Source organism: Pyxicephalus adspersus, chromosome 6 (genome assembly GCF_032062135.1).
Source record: "Pyxicephalus adspersus chromosome 6, UCB_Pads_2.0, whole genome shotgun sequence".
NCBI lineage: Eukaryota > Metazoa > Chordata > Amphibia > Anura > Pyxicephalidae > Pyxicephalus > Pyxicephalus adspersus.
This window is the reverse complement of record NC_092863.1, coordinates 24862159-24879249: the sequence shown is the minus strand read 5'-3', so window position 1 is coordinate 24879249 and position 17091 is coordinate 24862159. Positions and strand designations below refer to the sequence as shown.

The 17091-nt window shown below is 39.0% G+C and overlaps 1 protein-coding gene across 8 annotated transcripts; it reads right to left on the bottom strand.

Annotated features, from left to right (window-relative positions):
* Nucleotides 1-3054: 3054 nt before the first annotated feature.
* On the bottom strand, nt 3055-14837 carry LOC140333345 (uncharacterized). 8 transcript variants are annotated; one of them, XR_011921322.1, is made up of 5 exons: nt 14747-14837; nt 9632-9811; nt 8944-9059; nt 5025-8239; nt 3055-4878 (listed from the first exon to the last, which is right to left on the bottom strand). XR_011921322.1 is itself a non-coding variant. In XM_072414943.1 (5 exons), exons 2-5 carry the CDS (start codon nt 9669-9671, stop codon nt 5159-5161), a joined length of 234 nt encoding a protein of 77 aa, XP_072271044.1. In that variant the 5' UTR covers nt 9672-9811; nt 14747-14837; the 3' UTR covers nt 3055-5158. The 8 variants fall into 8 exon arrangements, 5 of the variants coding, with proteins under 5 accessions (XP_072271044.1, XP_072271043.1, XP_072271040.1 ...); XR_011921323.1 differs by having other exon boundaries at nt 3055-3782; XR_011921324.1 differs by having other exon boundaries at nt 3055-3782; nt 5035-8239.
* Between the last annotated feature and the right edge of the window lie 2254 nt (nt 14838-17091).

Genomic DNA, 17091 nt, shown 5'->3' with positions numbered 1-17091 from the left:
TGCCAAATGTAATATTTTGGTCCTAAGTATTACCTGGGGAAATAGGAGATTCTTGAACAGAGGTCAAGGCAAGGATACAGGCCGGTGGTATAAATTTTGGCTCAGCAATGGTCTCAGAATCCTGTGGATAGGAGAAGCGGGATACTGTGTCAGCTCGGCAGTTAGCAGAACCGGGTTTAAAGGTAATTACAAAACCAAAATGGTAAAAGAACAGGGACAATTGAGCTTAAGGGGGTTAAGGTGATGAGCAGACTTTAGGTATTGGAGGTTTTTATGGTCTGTGAAAATAGTGACCTTGTGAGGAGGACCCTCTAAAACATAGCTCATTTTCGGGATCCACAGAGTGACCAATCAATTACTGGAGAGTGTTGTTGAAGAAACACCCCTACCTCAGCTGCCAGGGTTTGAAATTTGACCGCGCTTTGTCCGGCAGTAAGTGACACTTGGCAGGGACGAGGGAGTGCACCAGCGGCTGAGGAAGCATGAGCTGGTTCATCAAAGATCCTCTTTAAGAGGACCAGGAAGGCTTCAATGCTATTAGTCACTGGATTCTTCTTTTCCCAGAGAAGGGACGCCCACCGCAAGGCCTCTCTGAAAAACAAGATTAAATACTTCACCTTAGCCCAGTCAGAGGGAAAATTGTGTGGCTGTAGCTCAAAATGGATATTGCAACAGTTAATGAAGTCACAGCAGGTTTTGGGATCCCCAGTGAACAACTGTAGGGTAGCAGGTGAAGCACAGAAACCAGTGGGATATAAGAAGACTGGGCATGGACTGGAGGTTCAGTATGTGGACTGGAGGAGGCCAGAAACAGATCCAGGTGAGTAGTAAGAGTATGAAGCTGGTGAAGGCCCTTGATTTGGGTGTCTAGCCTCTGGGTAAAGAATTAGTTTGAGTCTGCTGAGGCCTGGAAGGGTGCAGTTATGGTTCGTGCAAACAGTCATGCTTCCCCAAGGGCCACTAGGGGTGCTACGGCTTGCACAGAAGTGGTGTGAGCCCTGGGAAGGGCCAAGGCACAGAGTCTAAGCAGTAACCAGGTCTTCTCCAGAGCCTCTTGTGGTGAGGATGTTGCACTGCTTGTTACTGCCAGGTTGCGGTCACACCAATGCTGGGCACACCAGGTGGGCAGGATGATACATGGTAACAAAATCACTAAGCAGAAAAAATGCCAAGGAAGGCCTGGGATGAGGCAGGCAGCAAGCAAGAGAGGTCAGGTCACAAAGCCAGGAGTCAAATACCAGGGATCGGGGAAATAGACACAGGTGACACAGGAGACACCGCAGACACAGGGAACACAGGAGACACTGGAAGCACCAGGAGACACGTGACAGGGGGATAATTTCAGGGATGAACACTGGAACAGCACAAAGGAATTGGCTGGGAAACAACAGACTGGGCAACAAGGGGTTAACACAGGAGCTAGACAGGGGAAGCATTGAATTATTCAACAGGTGTTGAGGAAATGCTCAGCGAAGCTAGGGGGCTTGGCACTAGTGGAGACACATTGCACAAACGCTGAGTGCTATGTCTGAGCTAGCTATATCACCAGGAATGATTAAGAGGCTACTTCCTGATTGGCTGGCGGGATGGGCGAAACTGATTAAGCTTGGGAGTGTAGGCATAATTAGGCTTGGACTGAACAGCACAGATCACAATCAGGATGCGCCTAATTCCACATACTTACACATAGTTGATCTAGCCATTTCCTAGGAATTCAAAAAGATGGGCCTCATAGGCAAACAGGTAGAAATTTTTTTTTTTGGTAAAAGAAATTTTCAATGTATCTAACATTAACTAACTGGAGCTCTGCTCTGTCAGTTGACAGGTCTATGCTCTTCTACACACATCCTTAAAATCATTTCTTTGAAAGTAGACTTAATCACCGCATTACTAAACATGGTGCAATCTTCTGTGCAGGTACTTTGAACGATATAACCACATCCCTGGATCAGGATCCTAGTTCAGGGTAATGCGTGAATTAAAACCAGAATTCTTGAGGTAAGTACTGTTTTTTTTTAATATCTAAAAGTGTCCCAGTAGCAAGCATCCATAAACTCTAGTAAAAATATAAAATCACTTATGCAACATATACCAGTACCCCTGTAAAAATCCAATAATCCTATAAAGTAAATACATTTTACTGGTATTTCCTTTAATGTTCTTCATTCTGGAGTAAATCTGTTTACACTCTTACTGCTGCTGTAACTGCTTAGATGTTGGCACCAGTGATAGTCCTATCAGTCACCAGCCAAGTTAGGTAACTGAGGAGTTCAAGTTAAATTTTCTAAAGAGGATAACTATAATATGACCTATGAACTATATATATCTTTACAACATGTACCTAAAGGTACATATTGTCAAAAATATGTAATTTTTTTGCAATGTTAATGTTGGATTGTACCGCACAGTATTCCCTAAAATCTTTAGAACATTTTGACACACATTTAGTTGTTTATTATAGGCAACTATTTTAAAATGTTTAAAATAAAAATCTTATCTCATATCATGGCTGGGATGCGTTGCCACAGTCAAGATGACCCTCCTCCCCAATTCTTTTTTTTATTTGCTCTAGTACTGCTGATCAAAATTCCCACCTATCACCTGTGAGCCTTACATTTTAAAGTTCATTCGGAAAAACCGAGACACTAGTAACATTTGGTCAGACATTTGGTTGTCCCCTATGGGTGTCTGCAAGCTTCTCTGGCTACTAAATCATGTTTTGTTTAACCTGTAGGACATTTCAAACCCTATTTATCAAAGGGAAAATTGTTCATGTGGGTTCCCTTCGGGCACTCTAGTTTTCCCGACACCTCCAAAAACATGCTGTTAGGTTTATTGACTTCCCCAGAAACTGTCCTTGGTACATGTGGAAGATAGGCAACATAACCAAAGTGCAGCATGAGATACTGGGTGCATTATGAATTTACAAGAATTATGAATAAAGAATAAAAGTAAAAAAAGACATAATTTCTTAATAAATAAATCATTAGGTCTTATTTTACAATAGGTGTAAACTGTCTCTGGTGTTTTGGTGAGACATGAAAACACAAAATACAAATTTTTGCCACACATGCTTTATTTCTCAAGAGACAAGTGCACAGTAGCTCTTTCCATTTGTTGATGCTTAATGAGAAGGAAGTAGTCAGTATAAGTCTTTCCACAATGAGAGCAAATATATAATTTCTCTTGGCTGTGGATTTTTAAGTGTTGATCAAGTCCAAATTTGCGAGTAAACTTCTTTCCACAATCGCTACACTCATAGGGCTTCAGCCCAGTATGAATTCTGCAATGGACATTAAGATTTGAGACGCTAGTAAAGGCTTTATTACATTGTATGCATTTATAAAGCTTTGTTTCCATGTGGCTTTTTTGATGCCGGTAAAGACTTGAGCTATGGGCAAATCTACGAATGCAATACTTACACCCATATGGTTTATATTCTATGCATTTTCTTTCGGTACGGTAAAAGGTTAGTGGATAAGGTAAGTGCTTATGTCCAGTGTTAGTGTTTGCTTCAGTATCGCGCTGTGGTATGTCTGAACTCTCATAGATGAATGCATTGACGTCATTGCTCTCTGTACCAGCTGCAGCAGTGCTTGCGTAAACTACACTGCTAAAGCCATGTGAAATATACACTGGGTTTTGTTTCCATGATCCTTCATTGGACACTGTTTTGATTGCTTCCTTGGATGGATAGGGTACCTTTACTCCAAATTTTTGTCCTGGTGGTAAAGTAAATTTGGCAGTGTAGTCATCTATGTGCTCCATGCCATGTATGCCACCTAAAAACCACAATAAGGTAATTAAAATAAAATAATAATAGCAAAATCAAAAGTACTAAGATATTTCATCCAGACCATTCAGAGTGTGTTGTAACTTACAAATGGTCACCACTCACATCCCCAAATAATAACAACAAAACATCATGACATTGTTGTACTTCAAGAACACTAAAGTTTGACCTATTCCTAATTCAGGAATGTATGGTATAGTCATTCCTGATTTCACCAATAGGTGACACTGCAAAAAATATGTATATCACATATATACAAGACAATTTCTCTTTAATTTTTTAGAAAATGTAAGGACAGAACAGTAGGCTACTTGCGACACAGAAAAACTTAAAGGTATTGTATGAAATTAAAAAAATCACTTTTATTAAATATACAAGAATTATAAAAAACATAAAAAATGGGAGTAACAGAGGGTAATACACTGTATCCTTCAACAAAGTTTTTTTTACAAACGTGTATCAGGAATCAAGGAGACAGAGAAGTTGGGTCTCCACCCGACGCGTTTCGCCCATGTGGCTTCTTCAGGGCATAATGGAGACCATTACATTTCAGTGTTGATAGTATGCCCGATCAAGAATAAAAGCAAAAAATGAATGGGTGTAGACCCAAATAAAGAAATATTGAGGTGCTTTTTAGGGGTTCAGACAGCAATAATTGTTAGGGGACTGACTGTCTGACTCATGTATCATTGGAAGATTCATTAAGGTTGTTGAAGAAAAAATTCTTTAGAGAAAGGGTTCAAGAAGGGTAGAATTTCACAATCAATATCAATGGAGGTCTGGATAAGTTATACATTGATAGAGGAAGACAAAATGAAAGGATAAAACCTAAAGTGGATCAAATGATATAGGGAATGTCTCCCGATTCCAGCAGTTGAATTCAGCCTAAGTTGAGAGGACATGTACTCCAAATAGGGAGGTTTTCTATAAGTCCAAGGAGTGTGGGAGTAGTGAGCCCGCTGTGGTCATCCAGGCAAAAAAAAAGGCTACATGGGGATGCTGGATGCAGGCATGCCAGAAAAGCAGTAGGATTTTTAAGCTCAATGAAGACTTGATTATAACATTAACTGATTGCAGGAAGGAACCTGTTTGAAATAAAAGCAAAAAGTTTAAATGCAAACCTGAATAATGGGGCTTAGTAAGCTACCACTATCAAGACTGAAGACTGAAGGAAAGAAACAATATAATGAACTTGACTCTTGATCCTAACCCATATCAATGCTGTCCTTACCTGTACTCACATAATGAGGTGGGGCTTTGTGTGCCACAGGAATCCAATATTTCTGTCCCCCTTTCCTGTAGAAGATGTTCTCCATTCTTATTATTTCTTTAATGTAGTCTTATGGAATAAGACCTCAAGGTTGTCTACCCTTCTATGTAAAGTAAAAATGTTGAGTTTAGGTACGCTTTATTGACAGATAATTTATTTATAAATCAGTGAACCTGACATTCTCTAAAACATTTCTTGGTGGAGAATCCTCCAGGCCCATGTTTTTCATTGGAAGTAATTCAATCTCCACCAGGGAATGAATAAATGTCAGATTCACTGCTTTATAAATAGCCTCATTTGAGAAGAATTATTTATCTTTCTTGATCCAAAATGCCATAAAAAAGTTGTGACTCACTGTACTGGATGGCAATGTTCTTATGTAAAGTGTTCAATGAACTCTTGCTATTGAGAAGAGACATTAGTTTGTTACATACCTTACAGGAGGACACAGCAATATCTACTAGTGGCTAACAACCATGCACAAAAGATCATTTAAGAGCAAGTGACACATCATACCAAACTTAAAAGTACAAAATCCTTTAACCTAGAAAAAGAGCATAGTTCTCCCCAGAGGGTTTTAGCCGGTTGCTCTGCCTGGCTGCTATGAATGATGAGAGGTGAGCACACAGTTCAGCCTTCATAGCACAAGCTGGGTTTTCTATTTAAAAAAAAAAAAAATCAGCCGGTGAAATGTATCCACTGCTAGAGCTGTCTGTGAAGTCTGCATGTCGTTCTGCATCCTCACAGCTCTTTGTGTACAAACCTCCATATCTCCTAAACTGTATGTCACAATGAAAAGAAATTTTCAGTGTGCACAGGGGTGCCTCGTAGATACTAGTTACTACAATTTCAGCACCCCAGCTTTAAAAAATTTCAAGATATGGGGTCACAAATGTAAAAAGTTATGAAAATTGAACTTTGGGGTTGCTGTTTCAGAGAAAAGTGCAACTAGGAGTCCTAAATTGAAAATGCAAATTGAGGACCCCGGAGCCAGTAACAGCAAGGAGCATTGGGGTAGGCCCCTAAATATATACCTACCTGTCAGAAATCTATACCTATGAAACTAATGTCTGCTTCTCTTCTTTGTACACCAATTACTCTGAGATGGGGGGTACAAAACTGAAAATATAGGTGTAAAAAACTAAAAATATAGGAACAAGTGGGGAACATCTGTGACTACCATTCCCTAAAACTTCATCACTATGGCATCATTAGAAAATTAACTCTGCCCACTAAATTTTATTAAGGTTGAGGTACTGGAAGGTTACAGTTATGTGTAACAAGGAAGTGCATTTTGGTGGACAGTTTTTTTTTTAATGTTGTAATGATGAAAGGTGATAGCCACACGTGTCTCCCACTTCCACCTATATTTTTGTTCCCCTGCACCTCTTAATTCTGGAGAAATTGGGGTTTGAGGTAAGATGCAGACAGATATGTGTAACAGAGCAGGCAGCAAACTTTGCTAGGTAGAGATTTATGTTCCCATAATGCCACAGTAATTACATTTTAGAAAGGTTTAGTCACAAGTGTCCCCCACTTGCTCCTACAGTTTCAGTTTCCTATGCCTCCACGTGTGCCTTAAAAATTTCAAGTTAATACAACCAACGGTTTAGGAGATATGAAGGTTTGAACACAGCGAGTTGTTAGGCTGCAGAATATGACAAGCAGCTTTTACACTCACATTGCATTCACACTGCGCTGCCAATGATATCATTAAACACTGTGAATAAACGTCACTGACAGTGTTTTTTAATAGAAAATTGACAGTGATAAGAGGGGGTCACTGTCTGTGTTGTCCCAATCTGATATCACATGCATGATGCTATTAAGGCATGTCACAATTTTTAACATTATATTAAAGAGTGACTTTCTCCATTACGTAATAGAAAAATGTGTGTGTTTTTTTTTTTTTTTGTTTTTACACCTTTGTGGAGAGGACCTCTCCCCTTTAGTCTTCACTTCCATTTGGGTACCAAAGGGGAAATCCGCAGTCTCCTGGGATATTTGTGTCACATATCCCAAAAGGCTCTGCACTGCTCCTTGTGTGCATGCATCTTCAGAGGCTTTCTTAAAAAAATCTAATGTTCAATCTAATGCATGCGCATTGCAAGGCTGCACTGGCTGTACAAGTGGGGATCAGAGAGAAAGTGGAAGCTGAGCCAGCATGGGCCTGCTGGTTTAATTTTATAAAAGAATCAAGTGAAAAAAAAATGTTTTCACAAAAGTTCACTTTAACTAAATATAGACACAGAAGCACATCTGAAGTTAGGCTGCTTCTTAAAAAACTGATAGCTCTGAAAAAGCCAGGCACTTACCGCCTGTTACCAATCCTAGGTGCCTAGCACTTACGGCCTGTTACCAATCCTAGGTGCCTAGTAGTTGCCAGAAGTCACTCAGAAGGGGTAAATGTTTTTTGCTGCTAATATGAGCTAAGCCTAACTTGTTACACCACATTCATTATACTATTACACTACTACACTAAAGGAATACACTCTTAAAACTTAGAAAACTAGGAAGTTGGGTCACAATACACGGCATAGCACAGTTGTGGCAAAATACATAGAACAGAAAAATTGGATATACTAACAGGGCAGGCATTACAAAGTTGTAACAAATCATTGGGAGAAGGTAGAACACTGAAACAATAAGTGGTTACTGATTACCCATGGCATAAACAACTAGGAGCACTAAATTTGCCATATTTTGCCACACCCCCTTTTTTACCACCCAGATACAGCTTACCACCACCCGGCTGAAAAAAATTTCTGGGGGGGAAAACTCAAGAGGAAAAAAAGATATACAGACTGAGCCCATGTGATTTTATTTTTACCTCTAAAATAAATGTTCTGAAAATAACACACCATGAATGGATTTATTCATGTTAATTTTAATAGCATTTCTATTGATTACTGTAATACTGTTAGCAGCGACCGAGGTTTATACTCGAGTCAAAATATTTTTCTGTATTTTCAGGTAATACCTAGGTTTTTTTTTATCTTGGTTTATATTTGGAAAAAATTACATTTGAGTAAATACAGTATGCCGTTTCCAAAATATTTAAAAACTGGGAAATTTGAATGTGTTAAACAAAAAAAAAACTACACACCTTTTTCATGTTTCTTTTCAGTCAGAAAAGTTTTTTCATCCTCATTTTTACAATTATGGGGTGCTAAATCCTGTTAAGAAAAAAAGATTCAGAAGATGGACATTCATGTGCAGTTGCCTGCTTGAATAGGCCAGTTTGAGACATATTTTTAAATTGAATGCACAACTCTTAAGTATAGACCTGCTGTGTATCAACTCCTAAGTAACAGAATAAATAAATAATAACCCACATTTCTTAGTACAATGTACTATGTATTTTCTTAGCTCCTCAGAGTTCAGCAAAACATGTGTGACATGTACAAGGACCATCTCCACCTGAAGGTTTCTACTCTGATAAAAAAAAAGTAATGTATCAATTGCCCCGTTATAGGTAGAAGGATCATATTCAACAACAGTCGAAAAAAGAGATCAGTGGTCAGTAACATATCCTTTATCATCATGAAGAAATGTGTTCTATCAAAAAATAATCAGTGTTAACATTGTGAAAGAGATAGCTCTGGAGTAAGATCATCCAATTTGAAGGAGCTCTTTCTAACACGTCTCCAGGCCAGTATGTCAAAGCAGTTTGAAAGCATGTTCATGAAATAGGTACTGATGTAAATTTTATTCATGAAATCCAAACAAACACTTAGGTCATTTATGCATCTTTATGCATTTATCTATATAAAAACAGATTTTTTCCCCCCAAATTAAGGTTAGCAAATAAAGGCGACCATGTGGGGAGAATACTATGGATGACATCTAACTTTTGCCTAATAAATGTTTTCTGTGTTACCTTCACAGGTGTATCTTTTTCTGCAATAGGAAGATTCTTGAATTCATTTGAAGTTGAATTCTGTGTGGGTAGCAATGTTTCATTCTCCATTCTTTGATCTGCCATCTTCACAGTAACTGAAAAATGCCACATATGTGTAGATTACTATAAACTTGAGAAAAGACAACAATGTACAACATAGTTACAGTAAACTAATGCAGACTATAGCATTAGAATACATTTAATGTGAAATTTAATTTTCACATTACAAATACAGTGTAAAACCCTTCCCCTACTCCCCTACATGCCCAGTCCTAAGCCAACTTACTTCCATTTGATCTGCTAACTGAAAAAGCTGCTGGGTAGTACACTGCAAATCTATTTTTTTATTTTTATATTTTTTATAGCAATTGTAACATTTCCTTGACTTTTGGTACTGATATATGTTGTCCTATGTGCATGTTAGGCTCAATCCTCTATAAAAAAAAAAAGGGACACAGAACCACCCACAAATAGCCTGATTATGTATCTCATTAGAAATTGTGCTTTATGAAATTGGTCTGATCATTTTACTAAGTCAGAGCTGTAAAATTAACAGCAGCAAAGCTAAATGATAATATTTTATAATATAAAATATACTATAAAATATACAGATTATAGATTTGTTTCTTTTCCATACAAAATATTTTTTATAAGATTGTTTTTTTACCATGCATGTAATATCTAGCATTCAGTACAGTTTGGTTCATCCCCTCTTTACTCCCTCTTAGTACAATGCGACACCATCTTTACTCTGGAGAATCTACAGAAACTCAGGCAATATTCTTCATTCTGCTAGATGTCCTAAGAATGTGAGGTTGGTCCCTCGAGGATCTCTGTGTTAAAATAACTGGAAGAATGTAAAACAAGTAGAGAAAAAGGGGAGATGCATCAGAAAAGTGTACAACATACATAACATCTGTTTTCCTAATTTTTAGACTATAATTTTAGAGTTTTAATTTCATGTTGTTTTATCAGTGGTTTTTATTTGTGTGTTAGTACAATTTTTTATTTTACCTAATTGTTTTTTTTTCTTGCCTAAAAAAGTCCAAATAAAGCTAATAAGAGGCCATTTGGCACAACAACAGGTCCACAACATTTCAAGGGTATTATAAAGGTCAGGAAAACATAAATATTTAAATATATCTAGATATTAAAATATTTAAATCTCAGTGTAATGACACTGCAAGAAATCTGTCCACAGATACACATCAGTATTGTAATGACACTGTCAGGGAAAATACAACCTCTCGAAATGCTAGCTGTAGACTATGTTAGGTGCATATTGCTATGGAAGGGACATTGGATTGTGAGTTTCTGAAGAGGAACAGGTAACGACAAGACCATGGACTGTGTAATATGTCAGTACCATTTCACATGATAATGTCAATAATAGGCAATGTGAAATAGAACAGTCCACTTCTAATATATGCACCCTTACACCACTGTTACAAGGCACTTTTAGGTGATCTTTAAATTGGTGTCCCCTGGTGATCTTTAAATTGGTGTCTTAAACTGGAATTCCTTCATCTTCAGCAATAAGCATGCAGGCAGCATACAGCAGGCAACTTAGTCACTCACATAGCTACATTTCCAAACCACACATGTATTGGCTCATGTCCCAGAAGTTTACTAGTCAGCTGATGCTATAGCTGTATGTTGTATTAGATACCATGTGATATAGTAGCAGATGTGCCCACAAATCCCAACCTTAACCCACACATTTCACATCCTTGGTAAACCCACTTTCCCATCTCTCACCTTCAATGAATTATGTCATAGCATGCCAGCCATAGAAGACTGGGAAGCAAGAGGCAAAATAGTGAGTATCATTGACTTTTCCTCCACTACAACACAGCAGGGAGGCAGTGATGGTGGCAGTTTGGCAGATAATTAGGTTTTTTGATCCAAAGCATCAGCATATAGCTAAATAGACATGCTTTTATTGAGATAGACAAAGCCCTTCCATGCAATGGTGCCCTAAACAAATCTGACTATTATATTATTGCACTACAGTAAGTGATACTGTTATAACAATTAAAATGGCATTTGCTCAATAATTCTATTATGAAACATAACACTATTATTCAAGACAAAATAAAACATGAAAAGGTTGGGATATAGTAATCAATCATATTGGTCGGCTAGGTTCACACCTGTGACCAGGTTTCTGTGCATTTACTGCTTTCTCTGGTCAGGAACTGCTGCCTCTGGGGAGACCCTGTATGGTACTGTCAGCCCCAAAGGGAATGAATAGAGTACTAGTACCAATTACTGCCACCACCTGTCAAATGTACAGAGGCCGGTTCTTTAAGAACCAGTGTTGGGAATGCCATGCAAGAGCATGGTGCCAGCTGCAGGGAGCTGTCCAATCAGATGATTTAGAAAATTTGGGGTACCTGGCGCTGGCAAAAAATGTACCAACTCTGATTAAATGTAAATTGCTCTGAAAAAATGTACCAACTCTGATTAAATGTAAATTGCTCTGAAAACATAATGTATGTAAAAATGTCCTATTTCTCATGATAAAGTACATAGTTCTTCCCAGCCCGGTTTTGGGGGGAGGGCCACCCACCTTCCGAGATTATTCCGCCCAGCACATTTTCAGCAGCTCTGAACAGACAACGGAGAGGCTACTCTGCTTGTTCCGTTCTCCTCTGATAAAACTGATAGCGGATTGGAGGCAGGCGGAGTAAAGAGACCACAGTCATGACAGGCCACAGGCCATGAAGAGATCAGGACACAGGCTGTCCCTCCCCCATCTCAAAGCTGTGCCGAGTCTTTTGAAAAAAAAAACAAAACATTGTGTAAACAATGTATCTGCCCAGTGGGCGTGTGTAATGACATCATCAGAGCAGTGTGTGTATAAATGCTGCATGTCACATTCCTCAGCCTTACAGCTCTCTGTGTATAAACCTTCATATACCCTAAACTGTATGTCATAATGACTTCAGGGTGCACAGGAAACACTTATAGTTAACACCATTCACAATTTCAGCACCCCAGCTTTTACAAATTTCATGATATGGGGATGAGAATTGTAAAATTTTGTGAAAATACAACATTGGGGTTGCAGTATTTAAAGCGTGCACCTTGGGAGTCCTAAATTAAAAATGCGAATTGGGGACCCCCGGGCCACTTACATAGAAAAGAGCATTGGAGAAGGGCCCCTAAATTTTTACTTATTTCTCACAAATCTTTAACTGTCATACTATATTACCCCGTCTGCTTCTCTTCTTTGATCCGCACTTTCCCTAGAATGGTGGGGTGTACTTCTTGCACCTCCCCATTCCAGATACATTGGGATTCAAAGAACAGAAGCAGAAAAGGCAGCATAATATTACAATTATAGTTTGGTGAAAGGTAGGTAAAATACTTAGGGGACCCCACCCAATTTTTCCTGCTATGTAAGTGGTCCTGGGGGCCCTTAGTTTGCATTTGCTATTTTGGGCTCCTAGGTGCACATTCTTATAAAACAGCAACCCAAATGTTGAATTTCCACAGGTTTTTAAACTCGTGATCCCCAAATTTTGAAATTCTTGAAATAAAAAAAACAAATGTTGGTTATTAGTAGCTATGAGAGTCCCCTGTGTACCCTAAACATTTTAGGTAATTGCAACCAACAATTTAGATCTAAAGGATTGAACACAATTAGTTGTTAGGCTGCAGAATCTGACAAACAGACTTTATACACACAGATATCACACGACAGGTGGATACATTTCAGAGGCAGTTTTTGCTTTTGGCAGTGATGATGAGGGCACTGGCTGTCCTATCAGGCTGAATTCACACTGGCAGTAAGGTTGCGTTTACCCCTCACTTTCCTCCCGCCAGGAACCACTGTTGCTTGAAAAACTGCTAGGCCTGAAAAAGCCCAGCACTTACCGCCTAGCAGTTGCCAATTAGTCACTCAGGAGGGGCATTTTTTTTACTGCTAAAATACTTGAACTAAGCCTGATTTGTTAACCTACATTGATCACAATATTACACTACTACAAGGGATTGCACTATTAAAACATGGAACTCCAGGGAGTTGGATTAAAATACACAGGACTGTTGGGGTATAATACAAAAAAAAAATTAAAAATTGTACAATCTAACAAGCCAGGCATTAGAAAGTTGGAACAAAGTTTAGGGGGTAGGTGGACCACTGACACAATAGCAGGGGTTACTGGATACCTATGGTATAAATAATTAGGAGTGTCTAGCCCCACCCACTTTTTTACCACCTGTTTCCTCCCCCCCCCCCCCCCCGGCTGAAAAAAATTTCTGCAGAGAATTTTGAAGTAGTTCACTGCTGTATTAATTAGGCCCACATCAGAGTTGTCACTAGTATGAAACTCACCTGAGCTATTCTGCAGCCTAACAGTTATACATCGTTGTGATCTGAATTTTACTTGGCTCATTAAAAATATTCATTTGATAGGATTATGAAATATTTGGTTAGTGTTGATATAATTTAATCAGGGTTATACAGTAATATTACATCCTACATGTGTAAAAACAGAGGTCTTTATCACCCCATGCCTGCTTCAGACACCTGTGTGCATTTAGACTTTTACAATTTTATTTGGCAGCAAATGATGTAGTTTATATTTTCGAACAAGTAAAGTTGTTCCTGATCCTCATTATATCTGCAAGTATTTTCAAATGTATAGCTTAATGATAAAAACAATCAATAAAACTTTGTTTTCTTTTTTTGTGTTTAAAAGTTTAAAATTTTGGCATAAATTTTACTGGTTTACATGCTGGCAATTACAGACTGGTCAGGTAGGGTAAGTTTCCTGGCAAGGAGTTCTGGTTCCTAACAGCAGGCACCATCTTTAGATAGCTTTACAATGGCTGAGCTTTGGCAGTAATGAATTGTTGTGTATGCCGTGTGTCAATCAATGTGGGACATTAATATACATCAGCATCTTTAAATTAGAGGAGTCAAGGTTGGTGGTACCATAACATAAGGAGTCTGAGTCAAAGGTACCGACTCCACAGCTGAAGAGGCTGAACTTACCCTAGGTTAGGTAGCGGTCACCAGGCAGTGGACAGTCTATTATTGTTATTGTCAATAAACCTCTATGCTGTTGTTCTATCAAAGAATGAGTCTGTTGAGCAGGTGGTTCTATTGGGTGGAGGATAAAGTAGATTTTGTGTCCTCAGAGGCTACTTGCAGTGTCCGAGATTTGGTTGCCTCATTGACATAATATAAATAAAAAGTTAATCTGTTGAATTATAAATCCAACTACCAAGTATCATATAAATAATTTTCAAAATATACACATACTGACAGCTACAACAAAAGTTTGTTACAATATTATCTGTCAGGCTAGAATTATGATGGACTAATAGCAATTCATGATGCCCTATTTAAATTGAATATACATTATATATACATATTTTGTTTTAAAAAGGTATGATCTATTATCTGAAATTACATCTATGATCTGATGTAATATCAAAACAAGGTTGGCTAAAAAATCATTACAGAAGGAAACAGGAATTGTACAGGAAAAGGATGGAATAGGGGCAGTTTACTATACATACATACTATACATGCCCCTGGAAGGGATACATGTACTAAAAAGATACAGTCCATACGGCTGTTTTAATTTATTTAGGAGGAAACTAGTCCAGACTTTAACAGCCCCATATAGCATTCCTATTATCAGTTAAACAAAAAAAAAACATGATAGCTACACCACCCAAAGCATAGCCAATAAACCTACAGCATCCACAGAGATAACAGAAGGTCATCAGGTAACACTGCCTAGTAATTGCAGTACAGTCCTACCTGTATCCTCCTGTCTGTAATCTTAAGAAGCAGACAGCACAGATTCTCGCTTGATTGGCCAGAGACAGCCCATGTAATCGCCATTACTTAAACAGAGTGGCTGCTGGGAAATGTAGTTTTCTGACGCTCCATTGCAGAATAGATTTTAGGAAGGGTGTAACATGAAGGAGGTTGTGTACATTATCCTGTATTGGCGTTTCTACTGTTGTCTTTCATCTCAACTTTACATGACGACAGCAAAAGTTCATTGATGCTTGCTAATAACCCTATCATCCCCTGGTAGCAGGTATGGGTGTCTATGTTTTTAAACCTTTATATTCCTAACAGTAGATTTGGAACCAGTGTTTCTTTTTTAAGTAAATGAATGAAAAAAGTTGCAATGCATGCAGGGACAGGCGATTTCTCTTCTGAAATAAAACATACCTGTCTGTTTACAATCTTTTGTAGAGTCCACAGAGCTGCTCGGGTATCCCACTGCCAGCAAGGAATTTATTTTTTATAATTTTATTTTTTATTCAATGAACAGTCATACATACAAGCTTTGAACATTGAAACATACAGTTATCCAAAATAGTCATCATCATCTCAATACCAGCCTCGTTACTCAAAATAAATCCTCAGCATTATCAACCTCACTGTAGACTAAAAGGTACGCCTGGGTGGTGGTATATTGTATCCAATAAAACCAGGTTTTACGGAATTTATCCGATCTACCATCCCGACTGGTGATAAGATCTTCCATCGTCATAATGTCGTTCACCCTTCTAAACCATTGTGATAAAGTGGGGGGGAGGACTGTTTCCATAGGGCAGGGATACAGGCTTTGGCAGCATTTAAAAGATGTTTAGGCAGAGAAGCATGGTATTTCTTTTTAGACCAATCATTCAAATGTAAAAGAGCTAGCTCAGGTCTGCATATATCTACCTCTGTCAGTTCTTCAATACCCGCCACCACCCCTGACCAGAAAGGAATCAAAATGGAGCACTCCCAGAGGCTACCAGCAGGAGCTTCACAACGCCAGCATCTATCATCTACTCCCGGATACATTTTTGCTAGCACTGTAGGTACTGTGTACCACCGCATGAGTAATTTATAGTTCAGTTCCTGAGAAGAGTTGCTAATAGCAGCTTTATGACCCATGTATAAAAGACGTTCCTCTTGTTCTGGGGAGAATGTAGTGTTAAGGTCACCCTCCCATTTGTTTAAAAATGGTAAAGTTGAGGGGTGATGTCTGTCAACAGCAACTGGTAGGCACTAGAGAGAGTCCCCCTAATAGGACTCTTGGCTACGCACACCACCTCCACCTGTGACGGAGAACGCACAAAACTGGACGGCAGTGGGAGAGAGCGGAGAAAATGGCGCAGCTGTAAACTGCGCCAGATACCTAACTTTGGAAGCTCATGAGCAACTGTCAAATTGGAAATAGGTATCCATTCCGTGCCCCTCAAAAAATGGGATGCTCTGAAAATTCCCTGCTCCCTCCAAAAGCGAAACCCTGGGTGTCCCAGAATAGGAGACAATAGAGAAGGGTAAGTACTCACACCAGAGGCTCTGAAATGTTTCTGCACAACACGGAGGGTTGTTCCTATCAGTGGTAGCTTGAGAATGGGAGATAGTGTGTGCGGTGGGGACCATACAGCCCCTGCTAATGGGGTATCAGCAATAGCTCCCTCAAGTGCCACCCATGGTTTGTGGCCCCTGTTTCTGCACCAGTCTATTAGTCGCCTACATGTGTTGCTTGATGGTACAACAGAGGATCAGGAAAGGCAATACCTCCACACACTTTAGGTAACCGCAAAATTCATCGCCCATTGCGAGAGGTTGTCACCCCCTGAAAAAGCGGAGAAAATCCTGCCTAAACTTGCATAGTACTTGTTGTGGGACATGAACCGGGAGGGTTTGAAGTAAATATAACAATCGCGGCATAATATTCATTTTTAAAATGTTACATCTACCGAACCAGGAAAATGCATATTGTTTCCACTGCTGTAAGTCCCTTCTCACCATGTTTAATAAGGGCAAAAAATTCAGGTTAACCACCGAGGACAAGTCCCTAGGGATCCTAGTACCCAAATATGTCTGATTTTGCCCATTTAAAAGGAAAAAACGGTGTCAGGGATTCCACTAACCGTTATTATCGGATAATGTAATGGACAATACCTCTGATTTCTGCTGGTTGATTTTATATTTGGACAACACTGAGTATCTATTAATCTCATGCAGTAAATTGGGCAAAGAGACCCTAGGAGAGGAGACAAAAAAAAGGAGATCATCAGCATAGATCATCACCACTTTATGAATCTGATCGTGCACTTCAATCCCATGAATACTTGGGTTCGCTCTAA